The following is a 23,578-nucleotide window of genomic DNA, read 5'->3' as shown; positions in this document are numbered from 1 at the left end:
CCTCAGAAGACTCAGATTAAACAGGTTTATTTTGTCACTCTAAAACTGAGAAAAGGAGCGGGAGGCGTGTAGGAGACGGACGTCGTCATCAAAAGGACCCTTGAAAAACCATGATTGGCCAGTAACCAGCATGCAATAAAACGCTCATCCGATAACGCTCCTAAACTATGGTTTGGACATTCGTCTGAACTGGTAAGCTAGTCTTTTGACATACTATAGCCACTGCAGTGGAGATTAGCAGGGATAGGTAAGTTTTTATGAGAATTTTTTTTAAAAAAAACCAAATTGCTTTATGTACTTCTATCCCACACTGCAGCTTCATATAATATAGATGTGTACATGTGTATGTGTAATGTATAAACTGTCAATAGCAGAATTTATGGTTCTGCTGCCAACTTTGTTGAAAAAGTGACAGAATTTCTCATGTGGCCTATTTTTTTAAAACTGGATGGAGGTGACTACAGCTGGCAAAGCTCTGCTTATGGAATATGCCTTTGCTCAATTTCCAGGGATCCTTCTTCCCCCCTCAGGATCCTTCCTTCCCTCTCAGCCTCCTGCACTACAGCCTGACCCATTCAGTAGGGTCCCCCGAACTTCTGTGTAGCATTTTCAGGGCCTGGGGAAGTCTGCTTCTGCCAGACCCATTGCACACATCTCAGTTTGGATCCAAGGCAATTAGGTTTGGGGAGTTTCCTCCACCCAAAGGAATGCTGATTGAAAATACAACAATTTAGAAGAAAATGTTAAAAGAAGTAAACTACTCATTCAGTTGGATACTATGAGCAGCCATTTTTAAAGTTGTTAGATTTACTGCTATCCCAATTTTATCTGAAGGAACAGCAGAAGTTTAATTTTGATTTGAAAACCAAACACGTACCTTTCTACATTGACTGGCTTGTCAAATTTAAACAGGATATAATCCCCAGCAATTGGCGTAACTGCCCAAAAAAAGTCTTCACCCATGTAGGCTTTTTCAAGAGCATGACCTTGATAGACCTTTAAAGTTGTAGATACTTCTGCAGGTGGATTCACATGGATTTTATGCAATAATGGTTTCAGGAAGTCTTTATCCTAAAGGAAGATAAGATATGATGTTAGGCTGAGAACATAATAACAAAACAGAAGGGTAGCTGCACATTAGATATGGTTCACAACTAATGTTAAATGTTTCATGATAAAAACTGCTTGGGAAAACTTTTCACTACAGACTTTGCTGAGGTGAGCTGTAACGAAAATTTGTCGTAGGCAGATTTTAATCAAGAAGCATTTAACATTTTCTCAAAACATGTTGGAAACCACATCTATTGTGAAACTGCCTCCCCCCCCACCCCCTACAGCTGCTAATGCTCCTCTCTATTTATGTTGAAAAGCTGACCATCGACATTGATTCATTGTTTCCCTGCTACTGGCTTATTTTGCTTTACTTTAGTTTAAATTAAAATTCAGTGCCATTTCTTGCACATGCTATATATATATATAGCAAGTCTTGCTTGGATTAAGCCAGTTACAAATCTGCAATTTTTAAAGTTTTTGTTTAAAATTTATTTACGACATAGAACAGTTTTTCTAAAAGACAGAAAAAGACCCCTTGTAAATAATTTTATCAGCCTTTATTTTATTATAGTGGATGAAAATTTATTCTTGGATTATGTCATTAAAACCCTTAAAATGGAAGATTGTTTTATACCACTGGCCTAATTAGCAAGCATCGTTTCCTCGGATTGGCATTGGCTTCCCTGGATCTCAGCAACAGTTCTTCCCACTTTCTTCTACTTAGGAAACTTTTAACTGGAGGTGCTGAAGCAGCCTTCCCCAAACTGGTCCCCACTCCTCCTAGTATTTCAGAGCATTGGCAAGCGCTGGCTGGGGCTGATGGGTGGGGGTAGAGCCCCTGTTTTGCATGCCAAAGGTCCCAGGTTCAATCCCCGGCATTTCCAGGCAGGAATAAATGATCTGGAATTAGGAGCGAGCAGTGAAGTGGCCAAGTTTGCCAACGACACCAAATTATTTAAGGTTGTTAAAACACAAAGGGATTGTGAAGAGCTCCAAAGGGATCTCTCCAAGCTGGGAGACTGGGCATCCAAATGGCAGATGCAGTTCAATGGGAGCAAGTGTAAGGTGATGCACGTTGGGGGGGGGGGGGGGAACAACTTCAAGTATAACCTAATGGGATCTCAGCTGGCGGTGACCAAACAAGAAAGAGATCTTGGGATTGTGGTGGACAGCTCGATGAAAATGTCCACCCAGTGTGCAGCCGCTGTAAAGAAGGCAAACTCCAAGTTAGGCATTTTAAGAAAAGGAATTGAGTCTAAAACAGCCAGTATCATACTGCAGTGCGACCACACTTAGAATACTGTGTACAGTTCTGGTCACCAGATCTAAAAAAAAAGGATATTATGGAGCTGGAAAAAGTGCAGAAAATATTTGATTTGATTTATTACATTTATATACCGCTCCATAGCCGAAGCTCTCTGGGCGGTTTACAAAAGTTAAAAACAGTGAACATTAAAAAGTATACAAAATTTAAAGCCATCAAAAACATAAATAGAAACAATGGTATCCATTTTTTAAAAAAACAGTTCTTTATGATTAAAATGATTAAGGAGCTGGAGCATCTTCCCTACAAGGGAAGGTTACATCAACTGGGATTGTTTAGCTTGGAAAAAAGGAGGCTAAGGGGAGACATGATAGAGGTGTACGAAATGATCCATGGCATGGAGACATTTTTCTCCCTCTCTCAAAATACTAGAACCAGGGTACATCCCATGAAGCTGATTGGTGGAAGATCCAGGACAAATAAAAGGAAGTACTTCTTCACACAGGGCATAGTTAAATTATGGAACTCACTACCACAAGATGTAGTGATGACCACCAATTTAGATGGCTTCAAAAGGGGGTTGGATAAATTCCTGGAGGCGAAGGCTATCAATGGCTACTAGCCCTGATGGTTGTGTGCTATCTCCAGTATTCGAGGCAGTAAGCCTGTGTGCACCAGTTGCTGGGGAACATGGGTGGGAGGGTGCTGTTGCACCATGTCCTGCTTGTTCATCCCTGGCCGATGGCTGGTTGGCCACTGTGTGAACAGAGTGCTGGACTAGATGGACCTTGGTCTGATCCAGCAGGGCACTTCTTATGTTCTTATGACTGTAAAAAATCCCGCCTGAACCCGGAAGACCCATTCCTGTCAGTCAGTGTCAACAATACTGGGCTAAATGGATCCAGGGTGCAACTCAGTATAAGGCAGCTTCCTAGGTTCCTAGAAAAGAGAGAAGTCCAATGTATCAGGAGGATACTAGACTGGAGAAGGTGTCCCTAGAGGGGCAGTACTAGGGTCTGAAACTGTAACTCTGTGAATGTTTATCTGAAAACTAGTCTGTATTCTAGAAATGATAAACTATATTCATACCTTCATAAGCAGAGATATTGCCTAGTGGTATAATTGGCTGGCTTCTCTCATTACCCAACAGTACACACTAAATATAGTAGGTTGTATCCAGATTTATGCTGGACCAACTGAACTGATGGAAGTGGACTTCCCCAGCCTTTTCATAGCAGCCTCCTACAGCTCCCCTAAAATACCACTGGGTTCAGATGACATGATAAACCACAATGGGTTAAATAAACCACGATGGTTTATTTAACCCACTCTGGGTTATCGTGTCATCTCTTGGGCACCATGGGTTATTTTGACACATACAGAGTTGTGTGAGAAGAGTGATTCAAATCACTGCCGCCGCTCTGCGCCTCACAGGCATTCTCTGTGTAAGAATGAATGAGCTGTACTGTGTTGTGGAGAAGCTTTGTGTCAGGTCTTGCCCCGCTCCTGCAAAGTTCCAAGGGTTTACAGATGCCACCCCTGTTCCGGTGAACCCAAGATTTTCTCTTCCCTGCATGTAATTAAGCAGGGTTTTGGTGCATCAGGTGCCTTCCTACCAGGGAAAGCTGTGTCAAGTTTTGTCTCAATCCCACAAAGTTCCAAAATGTTTACAGACAACACTCCTTTTTTGGCACCCAGGATTTGTGCCTTTAAACCCATAGCAAATATTTCAGTAGCTGGTTTCAGCTGTCCCCCCGCAGTTGTGTGTTTTAACCCATAGGAGGTACTGCGATATAACGACTGAGCAAATTAGCTCAGCGGAGGTATTGGGGATAGCTGAAACCGGCTACTACAGTATTCTCTATGGGTTTAAAAGACTCTCATTACATCAAGGTTGACTAATATACAAATTATTAAAACCTGGTCTTGTGAGGAAAGAAAAAATTCTGAAGTACTCACAGTAAGTTTTTGAATTTTTCCTGCTAGAGAGGAGTGCAGGCCAACGTGCTGGAAAAGCGAAGGCCTGAAGCGTATTCTAAGATTTGATTTTTGTCGATCACAATGTTTCTTAAAAGGAAAAAGAGAAGGGAAATAACTTTTAGTAGCACAGAACGTTCAGTTGTTAAGCAGCATCATTTATGCATGCCATGGTCAAAGCATTTACTGCACTCTTGATCCCAGTTTTCCACAGCCTGACAGTTTTATTTGACAGACATGATGCTCTGCCGTTCTTTCAGGGTGCTTCCAAACGGAGGGCTTCTAGCATTGTCAAGCATTGCTCTTCCCCTGTAAGCTAAAAGTATAATCCCACTGATTGTCCACACTTCAGGGGGTCTATCTCTTTTGGCCTGTGCTTCTCACTATGTTCTGTTTACATAGTGGCCACGATACAGCCAAATGAACAGTGCTAATCCATCCCCTTTCCAACCCCTCATGGACACCACACAACCCTTCTCCTGCCATTTTAGAGCTGGCCCTTCTCAGTGATATTTTAGCACCCTGTTTTATGTGTGTGTTTAATTTATTATTTTTTAAAAGCGTCTACAGCATAAGGACAAGTGGAATGCACTTTTACTTCCAAATAAATATGTTTATGATGAAGCTGTAAATCCTAGCCTTTTCTGGTCAGTTTCCAACCCAGCTAGGAAATTGAGAGAGCTTTGGCTACTGGGCGGTACAAAAATATAATAAATAAATAAATAAATAAAATGTCTCTTTCTTTTCTAGAGAGAGAGAGAGAAGAGACACCACTATCTTTCCTCTTAGTGTGATTACTTACATTCACATAACATAGACAACATTTGTTAGAGACATTAAATACTCAAACAAAACTTACTGCATCTTTCTCAGGGTTGCAAACTTTCACCCAAAGAATGTGATCCAAGAGCCAATCAATGGGTTTCTCTTTATAAAACATAAATATGAACTCTACAATGAGTGTAATATCTGGAGACTGGAACATTTTACCTGTAAACAATATGAAGTTAAATCAACAATTATCCAGCACTTTCTAACTGTAAACCCAGCCTCCCACTACAAAGTGTGACGTCAGTTAGCGTGAATAAAATGGTATTAACAGAAATTCGTGAAAAAGCAAGCTGTAGTGGGGTGTTTTTTTTTTTACTTAAACTCCCCACTAAAAAGTTTTGGACTGGTGTTCTTTTTATGTAATGTTGCCACAAATAGAAAAAGAAAAGGTAGCACTCAAAGAACTTGCAGGGGGCAGGGTAGGGTTACTGAGGCAGAATGACAGGAGGCTGTGGATCTTGGGGAGAGTCAGGGGAAAGTGCTGTTCAGAACCTTCCTTGGTTTTTCATCATTTATCAACAACCACTGACCATGTGTCATTCCCCCTGCCCCCACATCTTCAAGAATGCTTTAACCCTTCTTTTTAAAACCTTTGCCAAACTTGGCTCCCGTAATCTGCATTTAAGTTTATTTTCAATGTTTTTTTGTGGCACAAACACATCTTTTGAGCTAATTGTATTCCTCTTCCTGGGGCTGTCTATACGTTGTGTTTGCCCCGGGATGGCTCTGAATTGGCGCTGCATTGGTTATATTGTGCAGCCACCAATTTGGAGCCACCCTGGGGCATCCCCTCTATTTTTCAGCAGTTGGATTTTATCACACCAAGCTACGTATAACCTGACACGTCAAATTAACACTGGAAATGTTGCAGTATTAGGTTTTACATTTCCATTATTTTAAAACGTTGAGTCATTTTTGTGGATTATCTGAACTTAAAGTGCTTCTCCTCCCTGCCCCCTCTTCAAATCTGCTGAAGGGTGTGTGTTTTTTCTTACCAATGAATCCCAGCTGAGAAAATTCTAGAATCATCCAGTCTTCAGATGCCAACTGAAGTGCAAAATTTTTTATTGTGCTGAAGTAATTCTGCTTGACAACGATGTCATCCTCAAGCTAAGGGAACCAAACAGCAAGAAAGCCAAAGGAAAGAAATGAAATTGGGGGAGGGGGAGGGGATGATAGACAAACATCATTTCAAACACTCTCTCACATACATATTTACGCACAACTAACATATTTGCCTGGTGTACAAGCCTGATCAAATCTTATACTCACCTAGCTGGACGTAAGTCCCACTGAACTCAATGGGACTTACTTCTGAGTAGACTTGCAAAGGATTTTGCTGTTAATCCAGAAATTAAGTGGAAAAGAAACACACACACACACACACCCCAAATTGACCTCCACAAAATGCACTAAAAATAACACACAGAGAACACCACACACACATACAAACCCCCACCTAAATACAAAAAGCCCAGGCAGCAGCCCCTTCAACCCCCAGACAACCCCCCCCCAAAAAAATACTCTCTAGAAAACAATCCCCACACATAAAAAGCATCAGCACTCTCCTCCCGAAGAGGCAACAAACACACAGGCACCTTTGGGCACTGTGCTGGAGACCCAGCTTTAGAGACTATCAACATTATCGGAATAACTGGGCCTGTTGGGTCTGTATGATTAAAATCTTTTCATGGGAGGCTGTGTTTTATTTTATTTTTAAAAATCCTGCCCTACAGCAATTCTCTCCTTTCCTCCTTGCCAACCTGTAATTTATAGATAGTCAGGCACGGCTAACTTTATATGGGATGGGCAGGACAACGTAGGAACATTGCATAAAGGTTAAAACACAGTGGGGGTCTGTGTGAAGAGACCTCAAGTACTAGATCCACTGGGTTAGCTTGGGCTATCTCCTACTGCTAAACCATGGTTTGGGAATCAGACTCTTACACTCTTCCCCCCTTTCCCAAATTCCCTTTCTGATAACAACTACGCCCCGTGACATCTGAACCAGGCCATTAAAGCCCATTAAAAGTCCAAATTTTCTCTCATGATGTCGGATCTAAGCCAGTTATGAAAACGATTGTGCAGCTCCAAAGTTATTACAAGAGATTGCCTTAAATCCCATTCAAGCAAGAAATGACACAGCTGCTTGGTTTTACAGGAGCGAATTAGTTTCACTGAATTAGTGTCAGCTACTCGGAGTGTGTGAAACTAAGCATGTGCATCTCTCTCTTTTTCGGTGTGACCTTACTGCAGCCATATGTGACATATTTACAAAGCATGACCTTGGCAATTATAGATGCTTCCGAAGATATAAACAGAGTCTTGGCTCTGCAGTCAGAAGTCTGGAAGGGAGCTTGGGGGTATTTTTTTTTTTTAAGAAAAATTAAGTCATTTAAATAATGCATGTTAACATTTTAAATTAAACTGTTTAATGCAACAGTCTACAAAATCAACTTGCTCGATTAGCTTCCTTTATTTTTTCCCACAAAATGTAATTTATTTTCTGTTTTTTTCAATTATACCATTATTTATTAGTTGCCCTTCAGTCCCAAAGGAAACATATAAATTAAAACAAATAAAATAAAATATTGCAATGAACAAATATTATGTTAAACAAGTTAAAAGCAGGAGAAAATTCATTTTTAACAGCACAATTACATTTGGAATAATTCAAACACTAACCATGAAAAAAAAGCATTTAATGGCCTGGCTAATACTAACAAAGGAGGAGCCTATCTAACCCAACGTTAAGAGTTCCACAGTCAGGGTTCTGCCATAGAAAAGATGCGGTTCTATGTTTCCCACCAACTCCAGCTCTCTTGGTGATGGGATGTGCAGCAGGCCTCTAAAAGCAGATATTAAACTACAAGTAGGTTCATATGGGAGGATGTGGTCCTTCAGATATCCTGGCTCCAAAAAATTTAGGGTTTTACAGGTAAGCATCAGCATTTTGAATTGTGCCCAGAAACAAACTGGAAACCCATGCAGTTGGTATAGGATCTGTGTAATATGTTAAGGAAATGCACATCTGAAAGCAATCTGGTCACCACACTTTTTAGCGGCAGCCCCGTGTAGAATACACTGCAGTAGTCTGGCATAGATCATGGTGCCCAGATTTCTCCAGGAAAGACAAAGCTGGGCAAGCCACTTCTGGCCACTGGAGCTACCTGACCCAAAAGCATTCCCAAGCTATGAAATGGATCCTCCAGCTGGGGTGGAACCTTATTCAGGACAGGTTGTACCCCAATCCTCAATGCAGCTACTGACCAACAGTACATCAGTTTTGTCTGGGCTGAGTGTCAGCATGTTAGCCAACATCTAATCTATCACCACTTCCAGACAACAGTTCAGGGCTTCAACAACCACCTTGGAATCAGTTGAAAAAGCGACAGAGCTGGACATCATCAGCATAATGAGACCCAACCCCAAAACTCCAGATGACCGTTAAAGGCAATTAACCTTTAAATACCCTGCAAAAAACTGAGTTGTGCATTTTGCGGGCATGAGAGCTGCTGCACTGGAACTTACTCCTGAGTAAATTCGCATAGAATTGAGCTATTTTTGTATGCTTGGTGGGAAAATGTCCAAACTGATAGAATTACATCTGGCCTTTCTCTTTCCTTAGTCCCACCACCCTGCATCCTTAGCCCAGCTGACTACAGGCCCTGAGACCCTTCCCAAATTGGAATTTGGCCCCTAGGCAAAAAATGTTCAACACCCCCTGTCGTAGGCCAATGGCCAAAAAGCATTAGTTGCCTACCCTGCACCACCTACACGGAACACTCAGTCAGATAAGACTGGAACCACTCCGAAACAACACCCAATAAGTCTTGTACTGGCCAAAAGAACCAGAAGAATACCATAGTCAATGGTATCAATTGGTCCAGCAGAACCAACAGGACTCAGTGTAGGTCATCCATCAAGATGACCAAAGACAGGCTAAATTAGCTTTATTTATTTATTTTTGTTTAGTCTACACAGGTTTAGACTACAGATATATGACTACTTCCCATATATTATGCCTAAATTGCAACTCAACTAAATAAATTGCAATTAATCTAAATTAAACCAAAAAACTGTACTTATGTCATGCTTATTATCACGAGTTCTTAGGCACGTCTTAGATATTAGGTTTTACAAATTAAAATGTATAGACATTTTACCTGAATGTAGTAAACACCTTTTTTCTGTGCATACATCATAAGAAAACAATAGTCCAGATTTTGCTTTGTCCGCCATCTGAAATTAAATATAGTGAGATAGTTTTCTAGACTGAACATCTCAGAAATCACTGAAAACATACAGATTCTTCAGAAGGAATTTATGGGGGACAGAAGGCCACCCATTCACACAGAGGTGAGGAGTAACAGCAGAAGCAGCATCCACTTCCTAAGGATCTTCCTGTCAGCCAGTTCATTGGAGCCTCTGGGGAGGTCAAAGAGGCCATCAGTGGCTACCCAGAGTTCTCCACTGTACCCACTTCCTCTCAGCCATCACAATTCCCTTAGCGGTCCAAGGCTAATCACTGTGTGTGCTGCCCTCTGTGGGCAGGAATATTCACCAGCACCATGAGAAGTGCATATGTGCAATCCTTACCAAGGGCATTCTGTGGAGAAGCCAATTCATTCCAACCACGCTGGCCTTCTAACATTAGGCCAAAGTATGTGTGATATGAGAAATCCATGAAAGGGGTCTCGTGTGGTTTAAAAAAATTTTTTAATAATCCCCTGCAGCCCCATTATTGTGGCACTTGGGGCAGGAGGGTTTGAATCCTTTCCCCTCTATATAATTTCCCAATTAAAATGAACTCCCTCTTCCAATGCTATTTGTTCCAAGGAACAAACACACACACACACACAGAGGAAATTCTTACCTGACTCTTTCTTTTGAGTCTCCAAATGTTTCTTTTAGATTCGTCAAGTCAGGATAGTAGGATGCAGGTGGAGCTATTACTTCCACCAAGCCAGAACTGATTTCTGTAGAAAATCTATTATTGGAGAGGTCAACTTGGTTATTTTATTCCAGAGAACACTATATTCTAGACATTCAGTATGATGAAATAGACAGAATGTTGGACTTGGGTTCAATTTTCCATCCACCCATGATGCTCACTAGGTGGTACTGGGCAAGTTTAATATCTTGAACTGCAGATGTGGACACATAGATCAAGCTAGGGGCAACATCCAATGTTGTCACAGTATTAGCACTAATGATGAAGTTACACTATCATAAATCAATGCTAGTGCAATGTCATTAGTCCTTGATAGGCAAAGGGAAAAAAACAGTGATTTGCTGCCTAATTGCCACCACATCACCACTCTTTCCCTTTGCCTAGCAAGTATTAATGATGTTGTACTCGTGTTGGTTTATGCCAGTGCACCATCATTAGCGCTAGCGCTGTGACAGCATTGGACACTGCCCTATAAATATATGCTGTGATCCAAAGACTTGTGAAGTGGCTTCTGTGTGCACACACCAGGCCTTTGATCTCCCCCTCCTAGAATAGTTCCCCATGTCCCTTGAACATCCATGCCAGAGAGTCATTGATACAGCATCAACGATGCATGAATGGCTGCAACCAGACAGGAAATATCAGCCAAGTACTCTAAGCAAACAGAAATACTTTATGCATGTCATAATCTATTATTTAAAGCCACCATATGCATTAACTTCTTAAGTATGTGGGCATTCTCTTCTGTACTTTAGCATTAACATAGTAGCTTTAGTGTGGGTCCCACACAATCCATTTATTTCATTCCAGCATAATCTGTTTAGGCCCGTCTGAATCTTTTAATCCCATTTGCTGTTTTACTAGTGAACTTATTTAAGTGCTCCATGCAATTGACTATAATATACAACCCATGCATCTGTCCAAGTTATTACTTTTGAACTGCAGCGACTATAAGAAATAGCAGGTAACTAAAACATTTCAATGATAACGTATGTAGAACAAACTCACTCTTTTTCTAGGCTTGCTACAACTCCATTTACGTAGTCAAGATCCGTCTAGAAAAAAAAAGTTAGCTAATTAGTCCCAGGTGACTACAAAAAAATTTATAGCCCTTTTTAGTATTCAAGTAATAGGAGAAACACTACCACTTTTCAACCAAAAGGTCGGCATGAAGTTAAGCACACAAAACATGTTCATTAGAACACTGCATACAGAAAAATTAAATCGCACTCACAGAAGCTGGCCATCACAACTTTCAATTCAGGAAATTGTCTTTATAAATATACCATTTTAATTTGTTAAGCAAATGTCAATGTTAAGCCTGTCACTCCTAACAGAGCCAAATAAGGTGACATAATACCCATACTTTACATCAATTGTGAATGACATTTTTTTTTAAAGCACTGCTTTCCCTGGCAAAATAACAAGCAGAAAACGATGGGCAAAGGTGCAGGGGTGCATCATATGCAAGAAGTTGGAACACCTGAATATGGACGCAGTGTACAAAGAAACTTGACAGAATCCAAATCTCTCTCCTGTCCTTCTTCTTACCTCTCGCAAGTGTTCCCCATCCTCACTGAAACAATGCATATGCATATTTGCGTATCATTATGTCTTGGTACAAAATGAAATTAGATTCTAAGCTGATTCTGGAAATAAAATGGCTTTTAGTGTGTGTGTGCTCTCTCTCAAACTTGAATGTGCCCCAAGACACCCTAAAATCCCCTAATAAATTCATTCAAAAAATTGTTCAACTTTGATTGTATACTAAAATGGTACTGCTTAAATGGTGACTTTTAGTGCTGCAGTCCATCTCTATCTAATAAAAATATCATTGTTACTTACTCTGCATGTCCCATTTTATGATTCCAACACAAGAACAACCTGAATTATCTACTTCAAAGAACAACATAAGAGAGACAACAAATATCAGAAGAAAAGCAGAGAATGCTCTGTATCTTTGGCATGAACATTGGAACAAGATCTGAAAAACAGAAATGTAGTTCAATAGATACCAACCTTAGTTTTTTCTTGATCAATCATATGCTGTTTGAAATGCAGAACTATAGAAACCTGTGTTCTTACAAACACAGGCACATTGCTGTAAGCATTTGAATATGAAGTATTCCCCACTTGTGGACAATACACATCTGCCGATTATTATTATTATTATTATTATTATTATTATTATTATTATTATTACTACTACTACTACTACTACTACTTATTACATTTATATACCACCACATAGCCAAAGCACTCTGGGTGGTTTACAAAGATTAAAACACAGAACATTAAAAACAAATGTACATAAAAAGCATAAAAGCAGATTACATATAATATCCATCTATTCTGGGTCAGTTAAAAAATCAGTATCTGCTGTTAAATGTCTGGGAGAAGAGAAAAGTCTTGACCTGGTGCCAAAAAGATAATAATGTTGGCGCCAGGTAAGCCTCATCAGCGAGATCGTTCCGTAACTGGGGTGGGGGTACAACTGAAAAGGCCCTCTCCTTTGTTGCCATCCTCCGAGCTTCCCTTGGAGTAGGCACCCGGAGGAGGACCTTAGATGTTGAGTGTAGTGTATGGGTAGGTTCATGTTGGGAGAAGCATTCCATCAGGTATTGTGGTCCCAGGCCGTGTAAGGCTTTATAGGTTAAAACCAGCACCTTGAATCGGGCTCGGAAATGTACAGGTAGCCAAAGGAAGTGGGCCACAGTCAGTCTTATATGTTCGAACTTTCTGGTTCCAGTTATCAATCTGGCCACTGCATTTTGCATAAGCTGAAGCTTCCGAACCATCTTCAAAGGCAGCCCCACATAGAGTGCATTGCAGTAATCTAACTTGGAGGTTACCAGAGCATAGACAACTGACTCCAGTTTTTCCCTGTCCAGAAAGCTGGGCCACCAAACAAAGTTGGTAGAAGGCACTCCATGCCACCGAGTCCACCTGAGCCTCAAGTGACAGATGTGGTTTTAGGAAAAAACCCAAGCTACATATCTGCTCCTTCAGGGGGAGTGTAACCCCATCCAGAACAGGTTGAACACCCAGTATCCAGTCAGAAGAACCACCCATTAACAGCATCTCAATCTTGTCTGGATTGAGTTACAGTTTATTAGCCCTCATCCAGTCCATTGTCACAGCCAGACACCAGTTCAGCACATCCACAGCCTCACCAGTTGAAGACGAAAAGGAGAAATAGAGCTGTGTGTCATCAGCATACTGATGACAATGCACTCCAAAACTCCAGATGACCACACCCAACATTTTCATGTAAATGTTAAACAGTATATGGTAATATATTCTCATGGAGGGATGAAAAGGAATATGGAATGTAACAGTGCATTCCCATATTTATTTATTTATTTATTTATTTATTTCACTTATATACCGCCCCCATAGCCAGAGCTCTCTGGGCGGTTTACAGAAATTCTAAAATTGAGATAAAAACAAGTATACAAAATTTAAAATTTTAAAACACAGAACATACACACATAAAGCATTAGAAACCATTAAAAAAACTCCCTCACCCTGTTTTGTCTCCATAGAGAAGAGTTAAAGGAAATGCGATGCAAAGCTTACTCCAGAAACCTCTCCTCTGACTAACTGCAGGTTGGATCCAGATTTAATCATTTTATTTATTTATTTATTTATTACATTTCTATACCACCCAATAGCCAGAGCTCTCTGGGCGGTTCACAAATCATGACTAACTTGAGTCACATTGATTTCAATGAGAATACTCTAAGTATGACTTAATCTAGATCCAACCCTACATCTTTCACATCTGTGTTTTTTCACCACTAAACGGAGCCTCTGTGATTCCTCCACCCTCCTTTTTGAACTGAAATTCTTTGGAAGAGCTGTGCTCCTGCAATCTCTGCCTACAGCCAGATTAATTTTTAAAAGGAACAAAACAATAGTAGGGCTACTCTGCCCCAGCCAACAGCAGGGTCAGGTCTACTGCTTAATAGAGGGGTTGTGAAGAGAACTGCTGGTGCTATTGTGTCTACCACTCAGCAATACATAACTGAATGTGGCTGATATGGGAAGAGAAAAGGGAGATGGGAGGAAATTGTTGTCTTGGGACTTTAGCTGCATGAGATCACAAAAAAGAAAAGAAAACTGCTTCCACACTACTCTTCCCCAAGCGGTCAAATTCAAGATGGCAACTATATCAACCATGCTTCCCTCCAAAGCTACTTTAATCTCCATTCATGGGGCTGTCTTTATGCAGTTTTCCCTGTGGCTTGGCTGCATTGTGAGATCCTTTGCGGCACATGACGTCATGTCCAGCATGCTCCCAACCAGCCGCTTTTGCCTGGAAAAGCCAGCGTATCGGAAAATCCTTTTACTCCATTCTTTTTAAAGCGGCTGCCAAGCACTTGATCTGCAATGTGCCCCTGCCCCGTGCCTCCACATTAAATCCTGGGTGTGCCTGTGACCTGCCTGCAATGTGTGCTGGTCCTACCCCCATTTACTTCTTTAGCATTCCCACTGAGAGACATCTATGCGCTTCCTGCATTAATTAACTCCAGAACTTTGTTAAATTGCTCCTGTGATGTGGTGTGAGCTCTGGAGCTGTGCAGCCTCAGAGTTGGGAGCTGCATTAATTGGTAGTGCACGCACTGGTAACTTCGAGGACTGACTTCTGCAATGAGCTGTACATAGGGCTACCTTTGTGCCTAGTCCAGAAACTTCAACTAGTTCAAAATATGGCAGCCAGGTTGGTCACCAGTACACCTAGGAGGTCACCATATTACACAATTTTAAAATTACTTCACTGGCTGCCAATTAGTTTCCGTGTGAAGTATAAAGTGTTGGTTATTACCTTTAAAGCCCTTCAATGTTTGGGTCCAGGTTACCTGCGGGATCGCCTTCTCCCATACAATCCACCCCGCACACTCAGGTCCTCTGGAAAGGATTTACTTCAGTCAGCCAAAACTAGGCTGACAACCATTACTCAGAAGACCTTCTCTTCTGCTGCTCCGAGACTGTGGAATGGCTTGCCGGAAGAGATTCACCAACTTGACAGTCTTTCTGAATTTAAAAAAGCTATAAAGACTGATACCTTCCAGCAGGCCTACCCAGTCAAATTTTAAGATGTTTGGCTGTTATTTTAATAATGTATTCATTTTATATGTTTTTAATCAGTTTTATGTATTTTTGTATTCAGTGTTGTTCCCCGCCTCAATCCAGAGGGAGAGATGGATAAGAATTATTATTATTATTATTATTATTATTATTATTATTATTATTATTATACGTAGTGTTAGGGTCGGTGTGATACTTTTGGAGTGGGGTTTATTTTGTGCCGGTTGGGTGCCCTCATGGGGAGCCAGTATTATGAGTTAGTTACTCCCCATTCCCATTCATTAAACTGTAGTGGCAGGGAAACCTAGAGAGGGGTGGGTAACAAGCCTCTCTCCAGATGACGTTGGCTCCTCTCTCTCTCCCCGCCCTCCCTGAACTATGTCTTTTCTGGCACTGAAAAGTCAGATTTTAGGGATGCCTGGCTCTGCCTTGTAACAATGAAGAGCCAATTCCAGCATACTGTGGAGAATAACAATGCACGCTCCTCCTGTGCTCGTGAAGATGAGGCCCATGTCATAACCAACAACCAAAAGGGGCATATGATGCATGCAAAACTACACATCAGTTGTAATAGAGAGAAAAATCCAATATCTGCATGGTGTATCACACATTTCTCCCAGATAATAAAAATATAACGGTCTGAACATTTTTTTAAAAAAAGAACCTGTGATATATCCACAAAAAAAGTACAACTTTGAGGAAAGACATGCTGCAAAATTAGAAAAACGCAGAGATTACTTGGAAATACTCTAATATTCTGGGACATACAGACTGCATTATATTTGGAACGAGTGGTATTTATAATCTCACCCAAAAAAACACCCCTCCTTTACATGCTATTCAGAAGCAGACAGGCTCAAATACAGGTTTGCATAACCTCCATGCTAACTCAGTTGCCGCTCCAGGCTCAAAGCCAGTAGTTGCTTCCGTTATTAAACAAGCAATATGTAGACATACTGCAACAGTCTAACCTTATACAGTATTTGCAGAGTTGGCAGCCTTCGTAAGCAAACAGAGTATATTTTCCCCAAATGGTAAAAACACCCCACAATACTCATTTTGTGCAGCTCAATCCATCTTACAAAGAAGCACATTTATATTTTTAATGAAGTTTGCTTAAGCAATCTCTTTCAAGCTCCACAGTTATGAATTTATAGGGTCCAAAGAAGTCATTCTGCACAGAGAACTGGCAGGTTTTCACAGTTCGTCTAAAATTCATCTGGCTGCCATTAAAGGCCTTTCTGCATGATCTGTCAATGGGTGCCTAACCACATTTTAGCCTTTCCACAAATCCTATTCCAGAGTCAACATAACAGGCTTGCTTCTATTATCCTGCTCTCCCTACCATATCCCCTTTTTCATTTTAACCTGCAATATGAAACTGGAAAAATATTACTGTCAAATGTGCCAGATTGGACGCTATCCAGAAATAGATCGTTCTTAGGATACAATCCTAGCATTCTTACCTGGAAATAAGACCCACTGAGCTAAGCGGAGCTTACTTCTGATTAAAGTTGCATAGGTTGGACATTTTACTTTCTGTGGTTTGTTCTAGTTGTTCACTGCTTTACTGTTTAACCTTCAATCCAAATATAAAATATATTCCAATGTTAACTGCACAACGAGAACAGGCTATAATATATGGTATTAATTAGGCATGTTTGAATGTCTGTCTCAGTGTAAGAAAATCCTTCCAATTAGAAAGAGCAGCAAGTTAGAACCTCAGTACACTTAACAGGTTTTACTTGAAGAAATAAAAATATGGTCTACAAAGGCTTCAGAGTAGACTTCTGCTACTATATTTGCATACAATTCAATTTGAACTAAACGCCATGACTCTGGAATAATGGTAGAATAAATATAGGCACTTTTGGTGATTCACTTAACATCTTTGATACAACTATAGAACCAAAGTATTTAAGAACTAGTCGGATCTCTGTTTTGCATTCTAATGGACTGATCTCCAGAAATAAGCAAGCTTTCTGGGAGACCACAATCAACCTTAATTTGTTTCAGCGATGCACATTCATTTTTATGTGTCTTATAACCTATTGACTAGTATTAATTTGGCAATTCAACAGCCGTGTGTTAACGTGCGTGATGTAGTGATGTATTCTCTATTGATTTTTTTAAAAAAAGAAGAGAGAAAGCAAGAGGTTCTATCCACTTTAGCTAAACCACTAGCAGTTTGTTGAAAGAGCTGCATTATTTTTAGAGCTAAAGCTTGCCTTTTTTTACTTGATTTATTCCAAAGAAAGCACCATGAACATGGATTCCATTATTATTAAAATCATCATAAAGCAGCTTAACACAAAATTTCTGCTGTTCAACTGCAAAGCATGGGATTGTGCTCAGGGATCTCACTGCTAGTTCAAGTGGAACCAAATAATTCCCCTTTTCCATGGCTAAAATCCAACCCCACTCTTCTGTATGGGAGAGTAGCAACCTCCCACAGTGCTGCTCTTGTGTTGGGAAAGAGCACAAATGTATGGTTCTTCTGTATTCAAGTGTGTTTAGAAATGGAGGCAAGGTGGCCCTTGAATCTTAAAGGCTGATAGAATGGTCTTGAGTGATTGAATGGCTGATAGTCTTGGCATTTGGCAGAATGCCTTTGCATGATTGTACCACACAGGAAGTGGAGAAATAGGTTTCCCATTGAGTCACAAGTATAAGTGAGCCCCGACCTATTTCGTGTACACTGCATATACCAAAATAGTTCTTATGGCATAAGCCTCTGTTTCCTCTGTATATGCCTGCAGCAAGTGATTATCATCAGACTTCCTATATTGTACCTTACTAGACTTTCTGCCACACATAGTTAGGCTTTACCCACTCACCAGAAAACTAACCAGTCCTTGATCAGAAAAACAGAACTCACCCAAATATCCTTGAATCTCACAGATGGACAAATATTCAAATGTGGAATATTTGAAAACCTATTTAATTCTCCCTCCCGAAATTAAGCCCAGGTAGTGTAGGACAGTGAAAGAAGATTTAATCCTACAAACAGCTGCAGTGATCCTCTTTGTATATTGAGAAACCAGAGTAATGATTTAGACTATGACAATATATCAGGAAGAGATTAAAAGTGATATATACAAGAAGCGTGTGTGTGAGAAAGAGAGAACTACTAGAAAAAGTAGATTGGGAAAAATCTGAAAATATATAATACAATTACCTCTCCTATGAAGACAATCATAACACAGTCTAATTTCTCTTCCGGAGACAGCTTATCGATCAGTGAGTGAAGAGTTTCTGTTAGGTAAGATTTTACTTTTCTCTTTACAGTAGGAATTCCCATTACTATAGAAACTGAAAACAGACAAAGATTAATTCGCTTAGATTGCTTGAACAGGAAAGTAAAGTGTTTGTTATGCAACAGTCACACATTTCTGAGACATTTTTTAAGCTATCACTCATGTGCAATTCTTTGTAGTAATCAAATTATTTCTGCACCTTTCTAGAAAGTGTACTCCAAACCCCGAAATCCATAAAATACAAGCTGCAATGCATACTGTGGTATTTCAATATGAAACATTCAAGCCCAAATTTCAATTCAATTATAAAACTCAGTAGGGTAGAGTGACCAGATGACATGGAAAACCCCAGAGACCTCCAAAAAACCCGAGGATCTCTAGGGCAATCAGGGCTGGGCCCCAATTTAGCAGGGAAAAGGCCCAGAGAATGCGTTCCTGGACTTCTGGGAATGTGTCCTCTGCCCCCAGAGAATGTGTCCTCTGGCCTTCTTCTTGGCTAGTGCAATTGCGCCGGCCAAGGAGAAGGCTCAGATCAGCCCTAGGGGCATCGAAGGAAGAAGCAAGTAGGAGAAGAAGCAAGAGAAGAAGCAAGTAGGTAAGACTGAGGTGTGTGTGTGTGTGTGTGTGTGTGTGTGTGTGTGTGTGTGTGTGTGAGAGAGAGAGAGAGAGAGAGAGAGAGAGAGAGAGAAAGAATGGGTGAATAGGGTGCATGGGGTATCTGTTTGTTTGAGTGGATGTGTGTGTGCATGTGTTTTGGAGTGGGTGATCCTGAGAGTGTGTGTGTGCCCATGCTGGCAATGTGTGAGTGTACTGATGTGATGATGTCTGAATGGGATGCCTGGGTTGTTTGATTATGGGTGCATATGCATGTTTGCAGTGCGTGTGGGGGGGGGGAGGGCTGTAGTTTTCTGTGTGTGAGTTAGGAGGGATGATTTGGAGGTGGTATTCCTATTAAATAATGCATTTTGACCCATAGACCTTCCTCTCCAATTTGTTTGATATAACTGGCATAACTATATTTTGTAAAAATTGCTGATAATTGTTCATCCTTCTTAAAAATCTTTTTAAAAAATTCACAGAGTTGCCATTATCATCATCATCATCTTCTATGTCTCTTTTCTTGCTTGTGGTGGTTTTTCTAGAAGAACATGATGGGCTTTGCCAAGTCATGCTGTCTTTTACTGATTCAGAAATTTCCTGACTATTGAACATGTTTTAAGTATGATTGCTTTCTGGATGTTGGCATGCATGTATTTTGATAGGCCTGATTTCTGAAGGTTTTCTGTAAAAAAAAAAATGATGTGATGCTGGTGACTGATGTGACTAATGGAATAATTGTATTTTTTTCCTGTTGCCATAGGTTTTTAACTTCCATAGCCAGTGTTGTATATTTTTCTCTCTTGTCCTCTTCCTTTTCTGCAGCATTTTTGTTACAAGGTATTGCTATGTCAATGAGGTAGGTGTGTTTTTCTTGGTTGTTTTTGACTGTTATGTCTGGTTGAAGTTGAAACAAGCTAAGAGGTGCTAGCTTTTAGTCCATTTTGTTCCATGGCTAACGTCTACAGGGTAATAGCAGTTTATACTCTTTCTGAATGCTTGGTTGCTTGTTAGTTGTACTAGATTTTTCTGTACTTGTCAACAGCTTCATTTGTTCAGTAGTAGCAGTATGCTGAATCTGAGTATGGATATGAGAAAGGTGATGGGGAAAGAGTGTTAAATGTTAGGAAAGCTGAGACTAGGGTCATCCAATGAAGGATTTGCAGTCAGAAAAGATATCTGAGGGAAAGGGAGACTGTATCACACAGAGTATAGCAAAAGCTTCAAAGTACAGCAAAAGCTACAAGTAGGAATAAGTGAAGTTAATTTCAGATACATTGAATGTCTCACTTGTTCTTCATTCCAGTGATTTTAACATTAAGACGTTATGTAGAACAGGTTTGTCTTAATTCTGTGCCTTGAAATCAGACATGTGACCAAGGCCATGTTTGGGTAGGAACACCCCTTTGGGGGCTGGACATGTTGTCCTCCTTTTTGATTTCCAAAATATGGTCACCCTACAGTAGGGTGGTACTCAGCACATCCCCATACTACACCTCACCGATATAACAATAACCTAGTAAGGACAAGTTTTTAAATGATATATACATATAAAGAAAGTGCCTTTTGCCTGTTGAACCATTTTCCTTTAAAAGCACGCATATAACCTACATTCATGCATGTGTATAACCTACATATAAAGCACAGTGTTTAATCATGTGCCTTTCATACCTGACATGCAGTACAACCAGGCATATTGTAAAATCAATGCAGAACAAAGCCTATAAGATGCAACATCTCACTATACCTAATTATTCTATAAACAAAAAGAAAAAAGCAAGCCAACAGGAAGTAGATTATGAAAACATCAGGCTCAGTAACAACCAGAGCAGAAGTAAAAATAATGCTTCACAGACATCTAATATACTAGTAAGCATTTCTCTGGAAGTATGTTCCTAACTGGGTCCTATTCATCTAACTTGCAGAACCAGCATCCAAAAGCATCATCATATGCATGAAAGAATAAAAACCAATTGCAGAACATGGAATGTATGGCACACTTAGCTTAATTGGGACCTAAGAACTACACACGCAATTGGTCTCCCTTTCTCTGCCCTGAGCTGCATAAAATGCTACTTCTGCATCATACTCTACATTTTCCTAGATATAGCAGGATACACACATTTACCATAATGTCTGGAGTATACTACAAGTTTTTTGTATCACATATACAGAGCTACAAGGCACTTCTTCATAGGCTGTGGGGAAGCTGGTACTGAGGAAAAGAAATATAATTGCTAACACTATGCAAGCCACACAAAAATGTCTACAGCTGCATAGGGAGGAGTTCACTGGATCAAGATAGTGTTTTAATTGAACTAGAGGTACAGTTTAAATACTTACATTTTACGTTCTATGAAACCTAGACAGCATGGAAACCTTAATCTACTAGTTTATGAGCTTCTAAAAATTCCATGCATTGGTATTTAAAAAACAACAACTTAATTTAAAAACACACACATGCTGCTTCAAATTAGTGCCTTTCATTATACCTTAACATCAAAAGTGTGGGATCTTCATGAGACAATGAGAGAGAAGGTTGAAGGCAAAGTTCTTTACTCTTGGAGTTCAACCTGAATTCTAAGAGAGACCCAACAAAGAAAATAAGATTCCTTTGATCTTCTGTTTGCCACACTTCATACTGAGCCTTGTTACTTCATCCACAGAGTTTCACAGAGCTTCATACCCATCTTTAAGCGTACCCATATAAATTTTGCCAGTTTACCTCCTGTTCGTCCCAGGCCAACCTGCACTGAAGGTCGAAGGCTTCCTTCATTTTTCAACAAATGAGGCAAGTGGTAATATATATTTGGCACTTGAAGAGCTTTTCGGCTTGTTAGCTCCTTTAACAATTTTAACGTTTCATCTGTAAACAGTTAAGATAAAATATGTAACTACAAATCCATCCAACTGTGAGTCCTAATGAAAATGTAATCCAAAATGTAAGCATTAGAAGCATTTTTCAGATTGATACAGCAGAGAAGACAAAAATAGAATCCCCCTCTAATTAGATAGTCATTAAAAGATAGAAAATAATGGTTCTGCTGAAAACTGAAGCAGGAGCATCTTATGCAATATTTGCAGCTCAGTTACATCTGAAGGAGAGAAACAACAAATGCAGAGGCATGGATAGAGATAGAGACAGAAATAGAGATAAAACTACTGTGGATTACAGCAAGCAGGAGAGAGCCCCAGTGACAAAGTGATGAAGAAAAGGACAAGGAGCCAAGCAAATTAAGAAACTGTGTAAGTTTAGAAACAGGGTAAGATAGCCAGTGCAGTAAAATCTCTTTCCTTCAGTACAGTAAGCTTAAAAAGAAGTATTACCTAGCCTCACAACTGTAGTAATAATAATAATAATAATAATAATAATAATAATAATAATAATAACAACAACAACAACAACAACAACAACAATGTTGCATCCAAAGTTACACAATTTGGAGTCTGCTTACGCAATGGAGACATCTTGCTCTATTCTGCCCCACCCCCGAACAGCCTCTCTCTAGGTTCAGGGAGCCTTCAGAAAAGGCCTGAGATGTGGTATAAGGAGATGGGGAAATCACTGAAAAATGATCAGAAGTAGTTTGTCCAAGCAGACATTATATGGAGAAGAGGAATGATCAATTATGAGGGACCTAGTGGTGAACTGATGTAGGTCAATTTATATGCTGCTTTCCCACAAGCAAGTTGCAGTAATAATACTACCAAAAGGATTAAAGTATATGGGGGGTGGGGTGGCAACCTACCTCATACCTGCCTTCAATCCCATCCTCACAACAGTGGAGGGGTAGGGAAGAGAATGTCCTCCAATTATGACAGTAGCACTCTATGTCAGCTCAGTAGGACCAATACCAGAGAGTGCACTGCTGAAAACATGCTGCCTTCCTCTATGCTGAGAGAGGCACGAAGATAGGGAATTGGCAAGCAGTGGGAGTAATACCCGCTCTTCCCAGAGCCACCTGAGAGCCCGGCTTCACACACCACTCATGTGAATCCTATAATCCATTAAGCAAGATCCACTTGCTACTGGCAAAAAAGAATGTTTCTCCCATTGCCCTCACACTATCCTGCCATAAAGTCCAGAACCACTAAATCAATTCGTGTCTCAAGATAATGGGGGGGGGGGGGGGGGACAAACACTGACATTGATCGCCATATTAGAAAAGGGAAGATTCCTTTCAGAATTTCCAATCTGAATTTGCCAGGTTTAAAGCAACACAAATAACCCCTTAAATTAATCCAGATGAGCAACATAAAACAAGTGCACAAATCCATGTACTGATGAAACCACTTACTTTCCACCTCTCCTTAAGGTGGAACAAAGTTTGTGCTAGCTTCTGAAGGAAAAAACACAGTAGGAGATGGAAGCTAAGGGGTGTAGTGGCTAAAGTGTTGGACTGGGAGTCGGGAGATCCAGGTTCTAGTCCCCACTCAGCCATGGAAACCCACTGGGTGACTTTGGGCCAGCCACAGACTCTCAGCGCAACCTACCTCACAGGGTTATTGTTGTGAGGATAAAATGGAGAGGATGTGGATTATGTATGCCGCCTT

At 40.3% G+C, this 23,578-nt stretch overlaps 1 protein-coding gene across 2 annotated transcripts in view; it reads right to left on the bottom strand.

The window, feature by feature from the left end:
- The window catches only part of MGAT4A (alpha-1,3-mannosyl-glycoprotein 4-beta-N-acetylglucosaminyltransferase A), a 72,205-nt gene that overhangs the window by 11,726 nt on the left and 36,901 nt on the right, over window positions 1-23,578 (bottom strand). For both annotated transcript variants that reach the window (XM_063126283.1, XM_063126284.1), the window contains exons 4-12: window positions 21,750-21,890; window positions 18,349-18,482; window positions 11,088-11,134; window positions 10,002-10,115; window positions 9,292-9,367; window positions 6,121-6,235; window positions 5,154-5,284; window positions 4,277-4,384; window positions 878-1,071 (exon numbers count right to left, since the gene is read on the bottom strand). In XM_063126283.1, coding sequence (XP_062982353.1) covers window positions 878-1,071; window positions 4,277-4,384; window positions 5,154-5,284; window positions 6,121-6,235; window positions 9,292-9,367; window positions 10,002-10,115; window positions 11,088-11,134; window positions 18,349-18,482; window positions 21,750-21,890 — 1,060 coding nt within the window. The remainder of the gene's footprint in view (window positions 1-877; window positions 1,072-4,276; window positions 4,385-5,153; window positions 5,285-6,120; window positions 6,236-9,291; window positions 9,368-10,001; window positions 10,116-11,087; window positions 11,135-18,348; window positions 18,483-21,749; window positions 21,891-23,578) is intronic.

Source organism: Elgaria multicarinata, chromosome 5 (assembly GCF_023053635.1).
Source record: "Elgaria multicarinata webbii isolate HBS135686 ecotype San Diego chromosome 5, rElgMul1.1.pri, whole genome shotgun sequence".
NCBI classification, from domain to species: Eukaryota; Metazoa; Chordata; class Lepidosauria; order Squamata; family Anguidae; genus Elgaria; species Elgaria multicarinata.
This window is presented reverse-complemented; position numbering and strand designations above follow the sequence as displayed.